The following is a 19,456-nucleotide window of genomic DNA, read 5'->3' on the forward strand; positions in this document are numbered from 1 at the left end:
GTATGATAAATATGCCCGTAAGGAAACGTATCCTGTTCAAAAAAGCTGTCTACAGTGACAAACATGTTTGTTTATGTTCAGTACCCAGCATTTGTACTTGGTAGCAAATTAATCATTGGTGATTATTTATAGGGAGGAAAAAAGAGTAAGGGAGCAAAAACATATAAATCAGAAAGCATGGCTTTGGAATGTGCACGGCTACATATGAATTTTGTGTGTTCTGGTATTTCCATATAGTATACTGCACATTGTGCTTATGTGCATTAAAAACATGCATGTACATGTATGTATGCATGTATAGTTAAAAGGATTAGTAGTCAATAAGCTAAATTTAAACACTAGATTTAGTTTGAATTACAGACAGGTTGAAAAGGTGGAACAGAAATGCCGGTTTAGTATCCGGACCAAATAAAAGGTGTGCCTGTTAGCACTACTAGAAAGTATATTCCCACCCTCCTTCAAGGAACATCCACATTTGCTGTATGCGACAGCACACTCCTTACCTTTGTTAAGGTATATTGGAAACTGAAATAACTGGGTTAGTTAAATGTGACTGATCTCAGGATTTATAAAGGATTTTCTGCTCTTCTCTTACCTTGTTCCGTTATCCTGACAGAATGGTGAAAGACAACATGCTATACCTTGGGGCATTATGAACTTTGCAATCAGCCTGCTAACTTTGATTCGTGCTAACTGGGTGAATCCGAAGATGAGCGCTGAGGAACATGGGCGTGTTCCTGTTCGACTTTAGAAAATCAGTGTGGATGCTCTTTGCTAAGACAGAAATCTGTAAGCAGCCAAGCCATTTTTGTTCTGTGGCTCACAGAACTATTTCTTTGGAAGAAATGTATTACTTTAGTGGACTGATTTTGTATTTTACCAAATTATAGCTGCACAACTGTTCTGAGTGTGGAATTCACTCTGCTAAAGTGATGGCAAAATTGCGATGTGTTCTGTATCCCTGGGTTGGCACAATCCCACTGGACTGTATGGTTCTCCAGCAGAACAGGATTTGTTCTTACTTGTTGAGGTAACTGCATTCGTTAATTTAAGCCAATTCTCTTTCCATTTTCTGGGAGACAAACAATGTTGCTTGATGCAACATGAGCTCAGCTGATGCAGATCTGCTGAGGAGGTGTAAGTCCTATTTTTCCCGTTAAAGGAACATGGAGGGGGGGAGAATTTTTTGTTAATAACTGTGTCTCTGTAATAAGTAGGGCAACAGGAGAGGAATGGTGCTCGCGGTGTATCCCTTGTGTGGTAGGTTCTTCAGCTGGAAGAGCTACTGGCAGTGTGTCACTGTGTTATGATCAGAAATGTGAGGACTGGAAGGAGTAAGGCACCTGCCTAGCTATGCAGCACGTGTTCTGTCTTACGCAGCAAAGAAATTTCCATGGCTCTTGCAGAAAACATTCTACCTATTGCCTTCGCCTTAGGCTGCAGTGTAATAATATGCAGTTCAGGCCAGCCAGCCACCTGATGTACAAGGGCAAAGCTCAAAAGTTGTATGCAAGTTCTGCATTTTATGTGTTGTTTGCATGTCCCAAAGGAAAATTAATCGTGACACCAAGTAATGAGCATTCAATTTGACAGATAGACTGAGTAATACTTTGTTCTGGAAGGAAAAGCAGGATGGTTTAATTCGGCTTCTAGACAGAAATAGTGGAATATATTGCCAAAACACTAGACAAATACTTCTAATGGTAACACTTGCCCATTTCTGCTACTAAATGTTGGCAGCTGCATGGATTTTATTCCCCATTTAACACTTTCTATTAGAATCGTCTGCAGAGTACAGCTGTTCCAGAACAGGAGTCTCCTTTCCTATCCTTAGGCTTAACGGAAATTTGGGACTAGACTAGCACAGAGGTGTGAGTAAATCAAGGTGAACAGTTGACTGAGTGCAGGGATTTGCAGTCAGAGACCCAATTCAGGAAAAAAAGACAAAAGAAGCCTATTGTGTCAAAACTGTGTCACTCCCATGCTGCCTGTGCCTCCTCTTCAGGTGCTGAAAGTTCTGCATCACATGTATGTGAACATGGAAAAAAAAATAAAAAAGCCTGTTTGGAATGACTTTAATCCAAAAGTTCTGACAGCTGTTTGGTTTTTGGTTTTGTACACCATGCAACCTGAGAATGGAAAGATGGCAAGTAACATGTGTTCTTACTAAGGCCTATTCCTGTAGGCATCTTTCTCAGTCAGAAATGGTCAATGCCAGAATTCAGAGAAGGTGTTAGAGACCAAATTCTTGCAGTTTTCTGTGTTTTGCTGCAATGAGATGTGGGTGCAGAACACTGATGCCTGTGGAAAGACTGGAGGCAGGGCAGGATGCTAGCAGGCAGAAAGCCCAAACAATGCCGATTCATCTGCTTCAAAGGGCAAATTATTCTCTCCTCAGACCCATGAAAACTTCCATATTTCACCCATATTATTAAGACTAATGACATACTCTCCTGTAACCGAAATAGAAATAGGTTGTTATTATATGAAATGCACTCATTTTGCTGTGTCAGGTGTTCACTGAAAATACTTTTTTATTTTATCTGGAATAACCACCTAATAAGCAAGCAAAGGAAAAAAGCCTGGTTTTGATACTACAAAAGCTTCTTGTTTCAGTGATGCGCCAAGTCTTCTGAAGCTTTAATTGCTGTGGTGGTGTTAGTTAAGCACTACAGTGATGGGATTCTGCTGTAATATAATCTGCAGATCTGTCATCTCTTCTGAGAGCCCAAGATACCCATGAGGGGCCAAAATGTTTAGTTTTAGATGGGTATATAGACCCTATGTGGCTTAAGTTGGTCAACACTTTTGGATGATAAAAAGGCAAGCAACTGAGAAGCAAGTACAGTGGCTTCTCCTTCTACCTGTTTTCACATTTTCCTCTTCCTTTATTTTTCTGGAGGTAGTTTTGCAGTATGCATTCCTTTTTTCTTCTAATTTTGTAATTTCTTTTGTTTTCACTATTGCTAAGTAATATTTTAGCATCTGACTAGCACATTATGTCTTGCTTATTTTGTACAACAAAAAGACTTAAAGTACCCTGCATATAAGGGTGATTGTGCCTCCTAGTGTATGAGTTGATGTAATTCAAGATGTCAGTCATAAGATTATTGAAACTGGTGTTTTGAAAGCCTCTCAGTAAAATAGATTTAAGATTCCATGAATGAAGACATCACATCACTGTACTAAGGAAAGCTAGTGTTAGGAAATGTAAATAAGTCAGTTTAAGAGCTAGCAGTAGTATCCAGACATCTTATTCCTATTTTAGTAATTATACAGCTAAACTAATTTTTTTGGCTGTCCGAAGCACTGTAATGTAATGAAATCCAAATAATCTGAATGTAACCTTGGAAGGTGACTGTAGTTTAGCCCATTCTAGTCCATTCTCTTAAGCTTTCCTGTCTTAAGAACTTAAAGCTATCTGGTGGCAGCCTCCAGTTACTCAGCAAGGGGTCTGCCTGGGGCTGGCCACGCAGCCTGACTTCAGCTCGTGAACAGAAAGGGGCTTTCCCAAGGGACCTCTCAGGGTGCCCAAGCGCAGGCTCCTGTTCTGAACCGGTTTCTGTGTGTTTCCATTGCCGCTGAGAGAGGCTGTCCCTCCCCGGCTTTGAACAGCTTCCAGAACTCACGTTGGCGAAACAGGCTGATCATCTTTTGAATGAATTAGATGTCAGAAACTCATACAAGATCAAGTAAAATCTTTTGAATTTGTCTTTCTAGGTGTTTCTAAAGTAGAAAAAAGACTATAGCCATGTTTGAATCAAGTTTGTTGAGCTACATTTGAGAAATGGCATTTGTGCATGGTGTTGCAGGGAATCCTTGCTCCTTTGGGGGCTATAATAAGCATGTGATCGCCCTCATCGTATTCCTGTTAGTGTATCTTTGTTTGCTTTTGCTGAACAATTTACTGATGATTTCTAGGTTCTGACCCTTACGGGAGTGAACGTGTGCCTATGACTCGGGTCATGCGGCTGCTATTTGAGGTGCACCATGTACTGCTGCCCCAGCTGCAGTATCCAGAGCTGGTGTCCTCTGTCTGAACACCCAGTACCTGAGGTGGGATCTGTGACTGTCTGATTATGATAATTAACATTTTTAAGATCCATCTTGAAGATTAATGGGAATAGACTTCATTATATTGGTATTGATTCTTCCTTCTAGTTTCTATTCTGATAGTGGAATGATTTAGTTGGTGGCCATAGATATTCTCAAATATGCAGACAGGAAAATTTCACCCATCGATTAAATATTTTATTTCCCCCTACTATGTATACTTCACTTTTGGGCCCCTCACTTCAAGGGGGACATAGACATGCTGGAGTGTGTCCAAGGAAGGGCAGTGAAGCTGGTGAAGAGTCTAGAGAACAAGTTTTACGAGGAGCAGCTGAGGGAACTGGGGTCGCTTAGCCTGGAGGAGACTCAGTGGGGTTCTCCTGGCTTTCTACAACTACCTGGAATGAGGTTGTAGGCAGATGGGGGCAGGTCTCTTCTCCCAGGTAACAAGTGACAGGACAGGAGGAAGTGGCCTCAAGTTGTGCCAGGGGAGGTTTAGATTGGATATTAGGAAAAGTTTTCTTCACTGAAAGGGTGGTCAAGCATTGAAATGGGCTGTCTAGGGACGTGGTGGAGTCACCATCCCTGAAGGTATTTAAAAAATGTGTAGATACGGTGCTTAGTGATGTGGTTTAGTGATGGACTTGGCAGTCGTGGGTTGATGGTTGGACTACTTGGTCTCAAAGGTCTTTTCCAATCTAAATGATTCTATAATTCTGTCTTACAACAGCTTCCACCCGCCCTTCCCTTCTTCCCAGGCTCAATCTCACTCCCGATTTCTCTATCTCCTCCCCCTGAGTGGTACAGGGGGACAGGGAATGGCAGTTGTGGTCAGTTCATCACATGTTGACTCTGCTGCTCCTTCCTCCTCACACTCTTTCCCTGCTCCAGCGTGGAGTCCCTCCCATGGGAGACAGTTCTCCATTAACTTCTCCAACGTGAGTCCGTCCCACGGGCTGCAGTTCTTCACAAACTGCTCCAGCGTGAGTCCTTCCATGGGGTGCAGTCCTTCAGGAACAGGCAGCTCCAGCATGGATCCCCTGTGGGGTCACGGGTCCTGCCAGAAAACCTGCTCCAGCCCGGGCTCCTCTCTCCATGGGGCCATGGGTCCTGCCAGAACCCTGCTCCAATGTGGCTTCCCAGGGGGTCGCAGCCTCCTTCGGGCATCCACCTACTCCAGTGTGGGGTCCTGCATGGGCTGCAGGTGGGGATCTGCCCCATCGTTAACCTCCATGAGCTGAGGGGCACAGCCTGCGTCTCCGTGGGCTTCACCAGGGGCTGCAGGGGAATCTCTGCTCTGGTGCCTGGAACACCTCTGCCCCCTCCTTCTGCACCGACCTTGGTGTCTGTCTTATCTCTCTCTCCCATAGTCTCACTCCTCTCTCGGGCTGCTGTTTTGCAGCAGTGTTCCCCCCTTCTTGAATCTGTTGTCCCAGAGGCACCTCCATCATTGCTGATGGGCTCCGCCTTGGCCAGTGGTGGGGCTGTCTTGGAGTCAGCTGGCATTGCTCCATCAGACACAGGGGAGGCTTCTGGCATCTTCTAACAGAAGACACCCCTGTAGCCCCCACCGCTACCAAAACCTTGTCACGCAAGCCCCATACAAGCAGTGAACTGACCATCTGCTTTTTGTAATGAGATCTGGCAGTAGCAAGAGCTGAGTAACTTGGCTACTGTTCTCTGACAGCTTTTTAATAATTGTCACTGTCTGATACTGTTAAGGACACTTAACAGTATGTAGTTAATATATATAATAGCTTGGCTTTTCATTTCTCTTGCTCCTTTGGATCACAGTACTTCTCTTTTAACTCGTTTTATGTCTATTCATAGATATATTCATGCAAATTAATTAGGAGAACAATATTTTATAAAGAATATGAGTTTCCATGCATAAATGGGAATTTAGCTGGTCAAGGCACAACACATTACCTTGAAGCAGTGCAATGGGATCTTTTCCTTTTGCATTTGTTGAGCTGATCCAGAATGATTCCTACAAATTTTAGTAGGAAGTGAATCTTTTTGACGTGTCGGTTGGTGTTTTTATGAAAATACACCATAAATGTTGTATTTGAAAATGCTTGAAAAAGCAGCATGACTGCTGTTCCATGTCAAAATTCAATTTTGCAGCATTCTAGTGTGTCATCAGCATTTCAGTCAGGTCTGTCTGTCTGTCTTAGAGTTGCATGCTGCTGGGACCAGAAGCCTTCAGTGCACGTATTTCCCAGAGAAATCTTGTCAGTACGAGAATTTAATTGAACAGCGTGAGTCTGTACAATCTGCTTGCTTAGGGTGATGAGGATCAGAGGACTGGTGAGGACAGAGAGAAGCAATGTGATCTCTCAAGCAGAGGAGCATAGAGATGGAAGCAGCAGGCAACAAACTGTCCAAGTACAATAGCTGTGAATGAGTAAATGATCAGTTTAGACTGTGTTTGACTAATACTGTGTGAACATGAGCAGGGGATAAAACTCCCTAATTCTTTGGAACGTAGAGAGGCGTCTGGCTGCTAATCTGAAGCATGTGCTATATTTAGCGTAATGATGAGGAATTTTAGACTTGGTTGTGATAAGAACTAGCAGATGAGAAAGTTTACTTGTTTGTCTTCAGTTGCATAGAGCCAGACTTTTTCTGGCTATATATATACTGCTGTAGATATCTGCACAGCAAGTTATGTTGAACTTGGGTGTCACATAATCTTCAGTCTTGTGTACAGTTTACACACTGGTATTTTAAATGGTCTGTTCTCAAACAGCATAAAACAAATACAGAATCCTTGCTCCCCCTGCTTTTTCGTGGTGCAGCCCTCTGAAAGTGGGAGCAAACCATCATCTAGGTCCTTTCTCCCTGCCCTCCCTGGGAAAAAAGGATGCAGTCCAGGAAAAGGAGTTTAGCTATATACCAGTATGCTCGGCTGTCGTAACAGCTCTTAGAAGTGCCGCAGCGTGATGACCTTTGCAGGAACAAACAAAAATATTGTAAGGCTGGTGGCACTTATTTCTGACTTACAGCCAGTGCAGTAATATTTGTATATCGCACTAAAGGCAGCCATAAACAGTTCTAAAAAGTCAACACAAGTTTGCATTTCAAAGATGGAGAGAGAAAAAATGGGATCCTATGCAGGAGTAAAAAATGCTTAAAATTACTGCATATGTGAAACATACGTGAGATGAAATTTGAGAGGCTCTTATATATTGAACCTGGACCCTTATTTTGGAGGCCCACAGGGATTCAGAGGTTTTGTATTGCAGCAGTCCGCCGTAACAAGAAATACAGCATATTTATGGCATTGCACGTAATTCCTTGACTTCTCAGTTCATGTGTTGCTTCTGTTAGTAATGCCTTAGGTAGCTTGGGGCTAGCCATTTCATCTCTCTGTACAAGCATTCTGCCTCTCTCTAATTAAATGCTTGCTAAATTCATTAGTGTTGGTTGCTCTTGTACTCTGATAATGAGGCGCTACATTATTAAACATTATTAAGGAATGGAACTGAGCTCTGTTTGTTTAATATATAAATGATCTGATACTGCACATCCAGATGTTGACATTTTAAATTTACTTAATATACCTTGTTATTCTAAACTCTTCTGTTTGCCTGCTTCTAAATAAGTTAGTATGAGAGAAGAAAACTAATTATTGAAGATGAGTGTTAAGAATTTGCCATTATATACATGGCTAAACTGCATCGTCTTCTTCATATACCTTGCTTTAAGTAGTGTAGAATGAAGTACTTTGCTGCATTTTATCAGAAGAACTCTTCATTTCTTTGCCCTCTGAAAGGAGCTCCTAGACAATAATGAAGCACAGCAAGGAATTGAAATCTCGCTACTGAAATTTAAATTCCTTCTTGAGGTCAGTGTCACCTTCCTGGGCAGTAAGACTCACAGGTTGCTCTCTTCACATATTTATTTATCGCAGGCAGTCTGTTCTCTGCTGGATTGTTTACTGACCCCTGAAAATGTGCCAGTGGATTGTCCTGGAGAACTCTATGAGATGTATTTTGTCTTTCTTGTATTTGCGTGTTTGGTGAGGTGTTCTTTCAAGATTGGGTAAGTTAATGACAATGATCACAGTATCTCACTGTGCTTGAAAAACACAGATAATATGTATACACGCCTACCTATCTATTTAAATAGGTGTAAATACATATGTGCATGTGTGTGAATATATGTATATGCAGGTTTCTACTAACTAATACTGGTAAGAGGTGCAGAGCAATGGTCCATGCATCTGATTTGTTGGCCTGCAGTACTGTGTACTTTTGCTATCAGAGCTCATCTGTAAATGAGCTGACTTGACCAGAGGGAACTGACTGCCTCCAGCGCAAGACTGTGTGCAGAGTCATTTACCATTTCTAGATGAAACTGTTTACTTAGGGAAAAGTTACTGGTTGTACATTTTCATCTATACTAAAGTCCCTGGCAAGCAACAAAATGAGATACGAGGGTCACGACTACCAGAATTAAAGCATTTAGTAAAGGACTAGACAGATGTGTGTTTAATTTCACCTGTTGGATTCATACTGAGATATGTAGATATAAACAAGGCATTATAACATGTTCTAATTAATGAGATATTTTATTGTGATGCTAAAAGGCTTGGAGAAGAAAGTCCTAAAACTCTATAATTACTTGTCAGTGTTTTGCTGAGATAGACTCCAAATTCTTGAGAAATAGCTAGTCATACTTGCCTTCTAAAGAACAAAAACATATGGTTGGCTTTACTACTGTTTAAATTAGATTAACCCCTTGTGAAGGAACAAATTTATATGTGCATCATCCATAGGTAAAGGAGCACCTTGCTTAAGTTGAAGAATCAGAAGCAGCATATCAAGAGACTGGGAAGATCTTTTTGATCATAGTAACATCTACTTTCCTGTCCTTCAAAAAGGCTTGCTGTTCCGCGAACACACTCGGGAAGGTCTTGTCTGAAGCAAATCACCTCTGTGGTCTCACAGCTATATAAATTTAAACTGGATTTAGGAGTTTTAGGAAATAAAATATTTGGGCTGCATGTGTGGTGGGTTAGCCTTGGTGAATAGCCAGACACCTGCCCGGCCTCTCACTCACTGGTAGGGGGAGAAAATAGGCTGAAAAAGCTTGTGGGTCAAGATGAAGACAGGGAGATTGGTAAGCACTGTCATGGGCAAAACAGACTTTGGGGAAAATGACATTTGTTGCCAATTACAATTGATTTGAGTAGCGAGAAACAAAGGCAAAAAACTAAAACAAAACCTTTCCCCCTCCTGTCTCCCACGTTCAGCCTCCTTCACTCCTGACTCTTCTTCTCCCCGACTCCCAGCGGTGTAGGTGACTGCGGGGTTATGGTCAGTACACAGTGGTTTCTCTCTGCTACTCCTTCCTTCTCATGCTTTACCCTGTCCATGGTAATTGGAATGCCGTGTAATATATGGAATTATTACAAAGCTGTCCATGGGCTGCAGTCTTTCAGGGCATATTCATTTGCTCCAGCTTTGGGTCCTCAGGGTGCTGCAGTGTGGGTATCTGTTCCAGTAATGTGGAGCTCCTTTGTCCTCCGCTTCCTCCTCCTCCTCCTTACCTGACCTCGGCATTCTGCTGTTTCGCAGTCTTTCTGCCCTTTCTCGAATACCTTTTCCCTGGGGAGGCACCAGCCTGGCTGAGGGTCTCCGCAGTGTCCTGCAGTGGGTCTGTTGGAGCTGGCCGTGTCCCACACAGGGCAGCCCCCACCCTCTCCTCATGGAGGCCACCCTGCAGCCCCCACTGCCAACAGCTTGACACCTGCGCTCAATCCAGGGTGTCATCGCAAGGCGGCCTGTCTTTAGCCCCTTAAACAGCAGGAGCACTAGGATATTGCTCCGATGTTCTTGGTAATTTCATCACAGTCTACATGTGTACGCATTTAAAAATGAGATTTATTTGCAAGTCTGTTTTTCATGTGTGCTTCACGTGAATGTCTAGATGTGAAAAATGTACTGTAAACAATTAATGCACCATTTTATCGCTTTCAAATTACGAAGCTGAATTCAGCTGTTGGTGGCTTAAGAAGATGAAGGCAGTGAAGTTCCCATCCTAGGGCACAGTATTCAATTATTACCTTGATCCAGGGATGGGAAAGTTCCTGCCCGGGGTGGATAAGGTCCTGAGTCCTGCTGTGGATCCAGGTACACTGCTGTGGTGACCACAGTGACCACACGCTGAGCGTTGCTAGATGCAGGAACGTTTTAGAGTCTTGTCGCAATTTCTGATGTCCTCTTCAATGTCCTGGAAGTAACACTCTAGATGTTTTTGGATAAATCCCTGCTATCTGGGCCACGTGCCTTTAGTTGAGTGTTGAGGATTGACGATACAGCAATGCTTTTATTGATTTTTATATAATTAAAGCATTCCTGAAGATGTACCACATTCCATTTGGTAGTGGCTTGTACACTTTTTCCACAGTAGGAGAAATTCAGTCTCCAAGTCCATTTAATCATTGAAGATAATGCCCACAGCAACTGTACACCACAAATTGAAGCCTTAATGTTTTTCTATTGCCAGCTTTATTTTTGCCAGCTAAACTCCCTTCATGCTACCAGAAGGGTATGAGGTCTAGGGGAAGCAAATCACTTTATCACCTTTCCGCTATGCCTTTGATCAACTTACAAAGCTGGAATTATATTTGTGGAACAGAGGTTGTAGCAGTTATGATAGTATGATATATACCTGTCAGTGGAGAAATAGAAAGCATGAGCTAGTAGTTGCAATTGCCTCAGCTGGGGTTTGGTTAGCTTTGCTCTTTTTTTTAGTGTGTTTCACATAAAATATTCTTAAATGTTTCATTGTTTTTTGATTGCATTAACTTGTAGGTCTTTTTCTTTTTAAATGCTTACATGAGTAGGGATTTCCCTGGGGAGATTAGAAGTTTGTGGGCATAGAAACGTGGAGCCGATGATCAAAAGACATTATCATCTATCCTGTAACAAGTTCTCTTTGAGGGTGAATATTAGGTAGGAAAATACAGAGCTTGGAAAAGAAAGCTTTGTCAGGCAGTACAGATTTTGGGTGCTCACAGTAAGTAAAGCCATTCTATTGCCAACTATTTGCCCAAACAGTTTTAGCTATGCTGAAAGCCAGGCCAAAAAATAAATGGAAATACTACTTGAAAAAATGAAACCAACTGCTGGTTGCAACAGCCTTTGTTTCTCTACCAGTTTTTGGGAGACTGGCATTCTGTAAAGGTTGAGATGGAACCAATGCATTTCAGCTGCAACCTGATTTCAAAATATTCTTATAAGAAGAAATTGAATACAAATTTTCAAGTAGAAATGCTGTGTAAAAAGTAATCCAGTAGAACATTTTGTTCTAGTAATTATGCCTGAGAATGAGAGAATGGTGTATCCCATTTCATTGCTTTTTAGAATTCAGTCCTAGCCAGAGAGACAAAAATTACTGTTTGCTTTTAAAACTAAACTGTGTTGTGCAAGTGTCTGATGGTTTTGGGTTTTTCTTTTCAACTTTTTTTTCTTTTCGGTTTCGGGCAATCTTTGTTCACACATATAAGACTGCACGTCTTAATTATTTTATCGATTTGCTCTTAACAAAAGGCAAACCAGTCATACTTGTTGGAAATGCTGGAGTAGGAAAAAAGTGTTTTTGGGCAATAGGCTTGCCGCTCTCTCTGAGGCTACCTCCTGGCTACCATCCCTCTCAACTACTACACAGCAGCAGCGGTGCTTCAGAGTAAGTTCCATACAGGTGCAAGAAACCTGTCTTTCTCAACAGCAAAGGTGAAAAATATTATGTGGTTATTACAGTCTTATTGTAGTTGTTGGCTACTGCTGTTGTCTGGGTCTTGGCAAGCTTAGTACTTTGCGAAATGCAAAACTTGCAAAGTTGGAGCAGGTAAGAGGAAAGGAGGAGGATGAAACTGTTTGGGGCAAACTGACACTGCGTTCCCACACGTTGCTCTGTGCTCGTGGACAAGAGAAAATTTGGCTTTACCTATGTTAACGAGAAGCCTTAAGCCAACTTGGCTAGCCTGGGTGTCTCTGTACTGTGCCCGTAGATGTGCCGAAAAGGACAGTCAGGGGTCGGGGTTGCTTTTGCTATGCGCCATACAATCCCCAAGGAGGGGCCATCCCTGTCTAGGGAGGTTTGGTGTCTCCAAAGGCAGGGTGGGTGCAGAGCAAAGGAAATGTTCACATAACACACAAGCAGAGGGGACTAGTATGTTGGTCAAAAACGTTATACTGGTGCTAAGTTTTGGAACAAGAGGAGTCAGATAGTCAAAGTAAAATAAACTCATAAAAAGCTCCGTGTCCATTCTGCGTTTTGTAAACAACACAATCAAGGGAGAGCCCAGCTGTCGGTGGATATGCCCTCTTTGCCTTCTGTTTTTTTATCCTTAGAGGAACTTGAACTGATGAACTATACAGAAAAAAAAAATATACATGCCCTATCCGTTATACAGCTTTTCACAGCTGGAAAAAGCACTTGAGAAAGAAGTTAATACACTGGCTTATCCTTTCATGTGTCTAGGAGAAGCTACAGAAAGCAACATCTCACTTCTAAATTTTTTTCCAAAGTTTAAGAAGTCTTCAGGTAAAATCTTTAGAAGCATTAAGTTTGCTTGATGCTTCATTTAACTACTTGTGCAGTCATGTTCTTCATTTTCTAGCCAATCTGCATTGCTGCTAGTGGACCAAATTGTCACTAAGCCTAAAAAAATAAGTATAAATCTACAAATCTCCATTGAATAAGTTTTTACCCTCTTTTTTTCTTTCCTGTCTCATGTTGATTTCTTCTGTATTCAGGTCAGATAAGGAAATACCACTTTCTGTTTGCTTTGTACCTTAGTTTGTTCTTTGAAGTGTTCCCAAATTCACGTTAACATAGAATCCTGCATTAACCAAACTTAATCCTTTTTGCCGCTCAAAATGAATGGAGAGATTAAGAGAAAATAACTCTGCTGTGGATCAGAGCGAAATCATGAGCTGTTGCAAAGCGTCATAGGTCTTTAATGGGGAATGGGCTTTAAAAAGTTTTCAGGTGTTCCTCTGATCAGAGAGGGATTTTTTAGCTAATGATTGCCATTCCAGCAGCAACCATGACCAAGGCACTAAATCACAAAAGCATAACACTTCCCATTGCACACAAAAGCTGGTGAACTCCTGGGCAGCAAAGGTTGCAAACATTTTTTTGGTGAACTGTGATGGAATGATTTTATACTGTCATGTATAGCTCCGAATGTCTGCCTCGTGTTGTTTCTGTGTGCCAATGCTTCTTCCCATAAAATGCACTCAAGTGATACGCTGAAATGCCTTCATGTGTTTTAGGCTACTACTCCAAGCACTTGTTTGGAATAATTAAATTGATGGATTTTTTTTTTCCTTTCTTTTTAATGGAAAGAGGCACTCCCGTAAAAAAACCCACAAACAAGCACTTTAAATTGTCGCAGTTCAAAAAGAAGAGCTAAAGAGCTAACTTGAAATACAGTTATTCAGTACATAGCCAGGTTCTTTTCATAGTTTAGAGGTTAAAAGATTTTTTCTTACAGTTCACATCAGTTTTATTCTGCAGTATTTCCTTGCAAATCCCATCTTATCTGTATCCACATAACTTTTTTTGAGGTATCTGCTAGAGTGGGTGAGATTAGCATGTAGTGTTGGGTTTTATTTAGCATTCCCCCAAGGCATATGACTCACCCGCTCTGTCTCTGTAACAGCAGAAAAATTCAAAATGTTACTTGATAGAGGCAGGTTTTGATGCAAACTCATATTCGTACATTAAGCTTGGGGTCTTCAATGGTACTGGTCTGGAACAGTGCCACAGAGAAGGCATTTGCATAAACATTCAGGTACAGTGGAATTTAATAAAATATGTTTCCTTATTGTATTGTAATAATGCAGTATTTTAAAAAAGTAATAGATTATAGTTGTGGACATTATTTAAATATTCGATAAGTTTAAGAATCAAGAAGGAATATTCCTACTTCTGGTTTTAAAAGTACAGGTGTATACATACCTAGGTATAAGAAGATTTTCTTCCTCTAGCTAAGATTTTAAGGTTTTAAAAATACTTTAAGCCTTTCATACACACATTTTTCTCCCTTTTGTGGTAGAAAAGCAGGATTAGGTGTAGCCATGGCTTTTTTGCACCCTATTTATGATCAACCAGTTGCAAATATGTTGAGGTTCTACATTTCTGTCTTGTCCTCCAGCACACCTTCACTTTTTTTTTGGTTATTTTTCTTTTCCAGTCAGTAACCATCCTTTTGGCTGACTGTGACTAGATGCAAATGTCTTTGGAAGCTTTTGTTAACCTTTCTTGAATCGGCCAGACAAAATCACTGTTGAGGTTTGCAAAAGATTTATTTCACTGTTTGAAGAATCTAAGATGACAACACAATGCTCCTTTTGTCCTAATGGAAACTGCTTGCAGTGATGTATTTGTTCATGCTGCTTTGCCTAAGAAACCAAAAAGTCTGCTGCAAGTCAGAACCCTGGTGGTGCTGTGACATACCGCATTCAGCTGTGAGCATGCAAGCGTAGTTTCCATATCCTACAAGCTCTCATGAACATGTTGCCCAATTTAAAAAAAAAAACAAACAACAAGAAAAGTTCAAACACATATGCTTACATTTCACCTTTTTTTTTTTTTTTTACCTAATCCAAAGAATTTTAACATACAGCCTAGTACAATGGAAAAAAGAAGTCTATACCCTGCATTTTTTCCCAGTTCTACTTATTATACATGGAACTGATGATTTTTTTTTTCTTCCTCACCCTCCTTTCTTTTTGACAAATATTAAAATCTTAAAAAATAATGGGATTGGTCATCTGAAAACTAATAGCAGGTGTATCCCAAATTCATGATAATATTGACTGGACAAAAAAATATCTGGGCTAGATGTGCAAAATTTTTGAGACATCTTTTTCCTCTTGCCCAGCAATGTTTAGTGGGAAATCTCATGCATATAAAATCTGAATTAAATTCCCTCCTGTGCTGTGAAGGTTATAACCACTATCTTCCCTGAATGTTTCATAACCATCTTTGGGTCAAGTCCCTGCTCTGAATGAGGAAGAAAGAGCTTTTGAAATTATGCTACTCACTGAAGAGGAGAGCTCCCATCACTGGGGCATACTGAAAAGTTTTCCTTGAAGTCCACCTATTACTGTGGTTTCATTTTGTGCAGAACATTATGTGATCATTTGGACAACAAAAATGTATGACCTAGGAAGGGTGATACGATTGTTAGTCTCCAGTCCTGCTTTAATAAATTCTTAATGATTTATGCAGGTTCTTATTTCCATGCACAAAATAGAAGCAGTGCAATTAGAAATCAAACTTCTGTGGACAATTAATCCTTTCTTCTGAATCTGCAGAAAACTTCACAAAGTGGAAAAAGTTGAGAATCACATCATGCTAAAGTTCAATATTTTAATAATGCTTCATACAAGTGGTTTTCTTCTGTATTTTCAAGATTATTTAGAAACTTTCTGTTATTCTTTCCCGTACATCTCTAAGGGGAGCAGTGCCATTGGATAAAAATTACATAAACTCAAAATTTATGTCTCAAGATTTTGGAGTTTTGATGAATACATAAAAGTATTTGTATTATTTTTTTCACTGTTGTTGAACGCAGATCATTGGATAACAAAATTACTACAACAGTGAAAAAATGAATAAGCACCTTGTTTTGGGGAATAGGCTGAAATTTAATGCAATCAGCTTAATATTCCTTAGTATGGGAATGGCACACTAGTTTCCCCATTAGATGACCTGATTAATTATTATTTATCATTCATATTTTTACACTTTACATATGGTAAAGTCCTTGTGTAATCCTTCCCAGGAGAAGAAGAAAATACTGATAAACTTGCTCAGTGTCAGGATACCTGGTGATTTTACATTTAAAGCATTTCAGTTCCAAAGGAGGCGGGTGGATATGCAGTAAGATTTTCGAAAGCTGTGAAGTAGTCGACCAACTAAATCAACAAGACTCCTTTGGAATTCAGAATCCCAGTATGATGTTTTTTCAAAGACACTCCATGAGTTTCACTGATTACTGAGGACTTCAGTAGTTCAAAAATCCTTGTAGGTGGTGAAATGCTTCATAAATGTTAGCCAGCATGATTTTGAATTCTTGGTTTTGTTTAGTTTCAGTATTGCTTATTATAGTAATAATTTTTATGTATGTTGTGTTACATTTCAGAGGTGCTTGAAAAAAATAAGCTGGAGAAAAAAGGTGGTCATAACTGGTCCGGTAGGAAATCAAAAACTTACCTGTTTTATTGATGATTTGAATATGCCTGAAGTGGATGGATTTGGAACCATTCAACCATGCATTGATTTGGCAGCAGATTATGAACACTGGTGACCATTCACTTCATAATTAACGTTACGCTATAATTTTTGTGTTGTGGTCCATGGTGGGATAGAAACAGAACACTTCAAGGTAAGTCGCTTAGAAAAGCATACTATCCTTGGAGGTTATAAACAGTTTTAGGAAAGAGAAGCAGAAAGTGAAGGGACTATAGAGAGTCTTGGAAGGAAAGTATCCTTTAGCTGCTGCTGGAGCTGCTGGAGGTTGATCCCATTGATTGACCTGATAAGAACAGGGATGTCTGAGATACAGAAACTGATTCCCTAAATTGCAGCTTGCTGGATGTTTAGCCTGTGCCACCCTCTGTCATCACCCTGTAAAGACAACAGACAAAATCCACAGAAATTTCATGCTTCAGATTAACGCTCTCTGTCTGCCATGAGAAGAAAACCACAGAAGATGGCCACTGAAGGATAAAAAGTTAATTTGGGCAATTAAGCTCATTCCCTCCTTACTTTCCAAAGGACAATTTAATATTTTGGCAGTTAAAATATATTAGTATCCTTTCACTAGGGTCTGTGGAAGAGAATTTTTTCCGTTTAAAAGCAACTGTTTAATGTTGATTCCACTGTGTTACAGGAGGATCTGTATCTTTAGTAAATACTTCATTGTTACTATAAATGCATATTAGATTCTTGTTTGTATACAGGCATGGCACTTCTACATGACATAAAGAAAATGTGACATACGAAGAATACATTGTGAATGATCTGGTGAGTAAAGGAGAGAAGTAATCAGACATTAAAAAAGGAAAAAGTAAACTAAATCCACCTAGCTAGCTGTCTGTGTGTTGCCAGAAGGAGGGGCACAGTGACAAGCACTCTGCACAAAACCAGCCGTACTTCAGTGGTATTAAGAGGCTGAGTGTATCTACTCAGTCGTCTGCTCCTTTGGAATGTGTGCAAGGATTTTACCATTGCCCTTAGAACTTTTGTCTCATAGAAGGTTCTTCTTTTCACTGGCATGTACACTGTGATCTGACTGTAATTGTGACCAAGGTGAGGCAATAACGTCTGTACTGTTCTAGCATCTTTTAATGCAGATTCTGTTGAATCCTACAGGCGCTTTTGCTAGGTTACACTTCATCTCACGAAGGAAGGAATACCAGGTGTCAGCAGAACATCTTATTAAGGACCAAGACATAAAGAGAAAAAAAGAAGTGGCAGCTCAGATCTGAAACATCTCTAGCTTGGAGAAATCCATCAAGTCTAACTCAGCGACATACAAAGCTAACACCTCCATGCCCTGTTTTCTTCCCAGAGCTATATGGTATTCTCACCAGGAATCTTTTTGTTCCCTCACAGAGATTTCAAACTTCAGATCTTAAAAGTCCCTACTGTTTAACACCGTTGCTTCTTTCTTTTGAATTGTTTTGCATTGTTTTAAAAGAAAAACAAACCAAAAACTTTAAAATCTCCGTTTTACAAAACAAGTCAAATTAGGAAAAAAGTTGACCATGCTATTCGGGAATTTTAAACATAACCATTTGAGAATTCTAAAATAGGGTAAAATTTGTTGTGAACGTGTGGAAAGAAAGAGAATACGTTACACTGTGAAGTTCTGGGAAGGATTTATTGATTTAAGCAGGGAATGGCTGCATTATTTATGAGCCTTTCTTTTACAGTGTGCTTTTTTAAAGATGGTACCTGCTTGGCCTAGATCCGCTGTGTGCCAACTGCTAAAGAAACAAGACTCTTTTTTTGGCAATCAGAACTCAAATTGCCAGCTGCTGACAGCCTCAAATTTTTAATATTTTTTTTTTAAAGTGGCTTCCTTTTAATTCACCTGGAGCTCTGTCATCTGGAAAGCCAGCAACAGTATCTGTTGTGTGGGGCTGCAAAAAAAGGAGTGATCTTTAAGCATGCCACTCAGTGATGATCTTTGCTGGGTTTTTTTCTTGCTGAGGTATGTTAATTTTGCCTTCTCTTACCTATGATGGTGGTGTGCATTCTCAAACTGATTTGAACTTCTTTTGGCCATGTTGTACTCATTCAAGTTTGTTTGGAGCCAGTTTCATTAGAAGATATATCATCAGGAGCATACTTTGCGAGAATGTAGTATCTTCATTTCAACACAAATGTTGAACAAATTATTATGTGGTAGAAATGTGGGGGTGGGCTTCTTAATTTTAAAATGTCAATCCTAATTTGATACTTTTGTCTTCCAGATTTCCCATAGGGCAGAAATGGTGATTCTTCAACCAAGGCTAAGCCTGAAAAATGTAAAGTATTTTGTCATTCATATTAACCAAGCTACATTTTCTTCCTTGGGTATGATAGGCAGAAGCTAACTATTAAAGCAAGTTACAATTGTCAGTATATTGCCTGTATGAATCCAGCTGCTGGCAGCTTCAGTCAGCCCTGGACTCCAGGTATGGTTTGAAGTGTCATACTATAGTGATCCTGTATTTAATACATGAAATAATTACTGTTTAGCTTTTCACTGCAATAGGTAGGAGACAAAAGGGGACAGGAGAAAACACAGCGTCTGACATTTAGTACAAGTTCAAACCCCTGCTGTTCCTATAGCTAAAAGGAAAGAGACACACCATATTTATTATGATATTGAGATTCCCCTGAACTTCGTAACAATTACAGTCTCGTGTGGTCCTTCAGTGCTTGACAACCCTTTTGGTGAAGCAGGGGCTGAAACCAGTAGCCAAAAAGCAGAGCATGGATTGAAGAGAAAAATGAGGGAAGGTTATAATATGGTCAGCAAATCCCGGTCCTTCTTGTAAAATCAGGTGAGTCTGATCTGGTTTGGTTTTACATGCTTTCCTGTTCCTTGAAGCGCAGCTCTTTTTTTCTTCCAGAATATTTTTGTTGCCTGCCCACCCCATGGATCATCATCAGCTATTAGCAAGGAGGTGAGGATTTGTCAGGTCTCCTGTTATCACACATACCTTGGTTTGATGGGGATGTGCTAGCCCATCATCCACGTTTGCACTCATCCTGGCATGGAATTTGTTTAGGGAAGGAAGTTTGAGGTGACAGTTGAGAAAGTGCTAATTTTTTCATGATAAACTGTGTCCTGTTTTCTTGAGTGGTATTGCAAAACAGG

General features: G+C 40.3%; 1 protein-coding gene across 1 annotated transcript in view; it reads left to right on the forward strand.

Annotated features, from left to right (window-relative positions):
- The window catches only part of DNAH11 (dynein axonemal heavy chain 11), a 135,066-nt gene that overhangs the window by 27,707 nt on the left and 87,903 nt on the right, over positions 1–19,456 (forward strand). The window contains 15 exon segments of the mRNA XM_055803629.1: positions 1,265–1,339; positions 2,006–2,096; positions 2,099–2,146; positions 3,922–3,992; positions 7,970–8,057; positions 8,060–8,097; positions 10,031–10,193; positions 10,425–10,433; positions 11,544–11,654; positions 11,657–11,692; positions 11,695–11,751; positions 16,226–16,268; positions 16,270–16,385; positions 18,666–18,747; positions 18,749–18,767. Of these exon segments, the coding sequence (XP_055659604.1) occupies positions 1,265–1,339; positions 2,006–2,096; positions 2,099–2,146; positions 3,922–3,992; positions 7,970–8,057; positions 8,060–8,097; positions 10,031–10,193; positions 10,425–10,433; positions 11,544–11,654; positions 11,657–11,692; positions 11,695–11,751; positions 16,226–16,268; positions 16,270–16,385; positions 18,666–18,747; positions 18,749–18,767 (1,047 nt within the window).

This window comes from Falco peregrinus, chromosome 5 (assembly GCF_023634155.1).
Source record: "Falco peregrinus isolate bFalPer1 chromosome 5, bFalPer1.pri, whole genome shotgun sequence".
In the NCBI taxonomy this organism is placed as follows: Eukaryota; Metazoa; Chordata; class Aves; order Falconiformes; family Falconidae; genus Falco; species Falco peregrinus.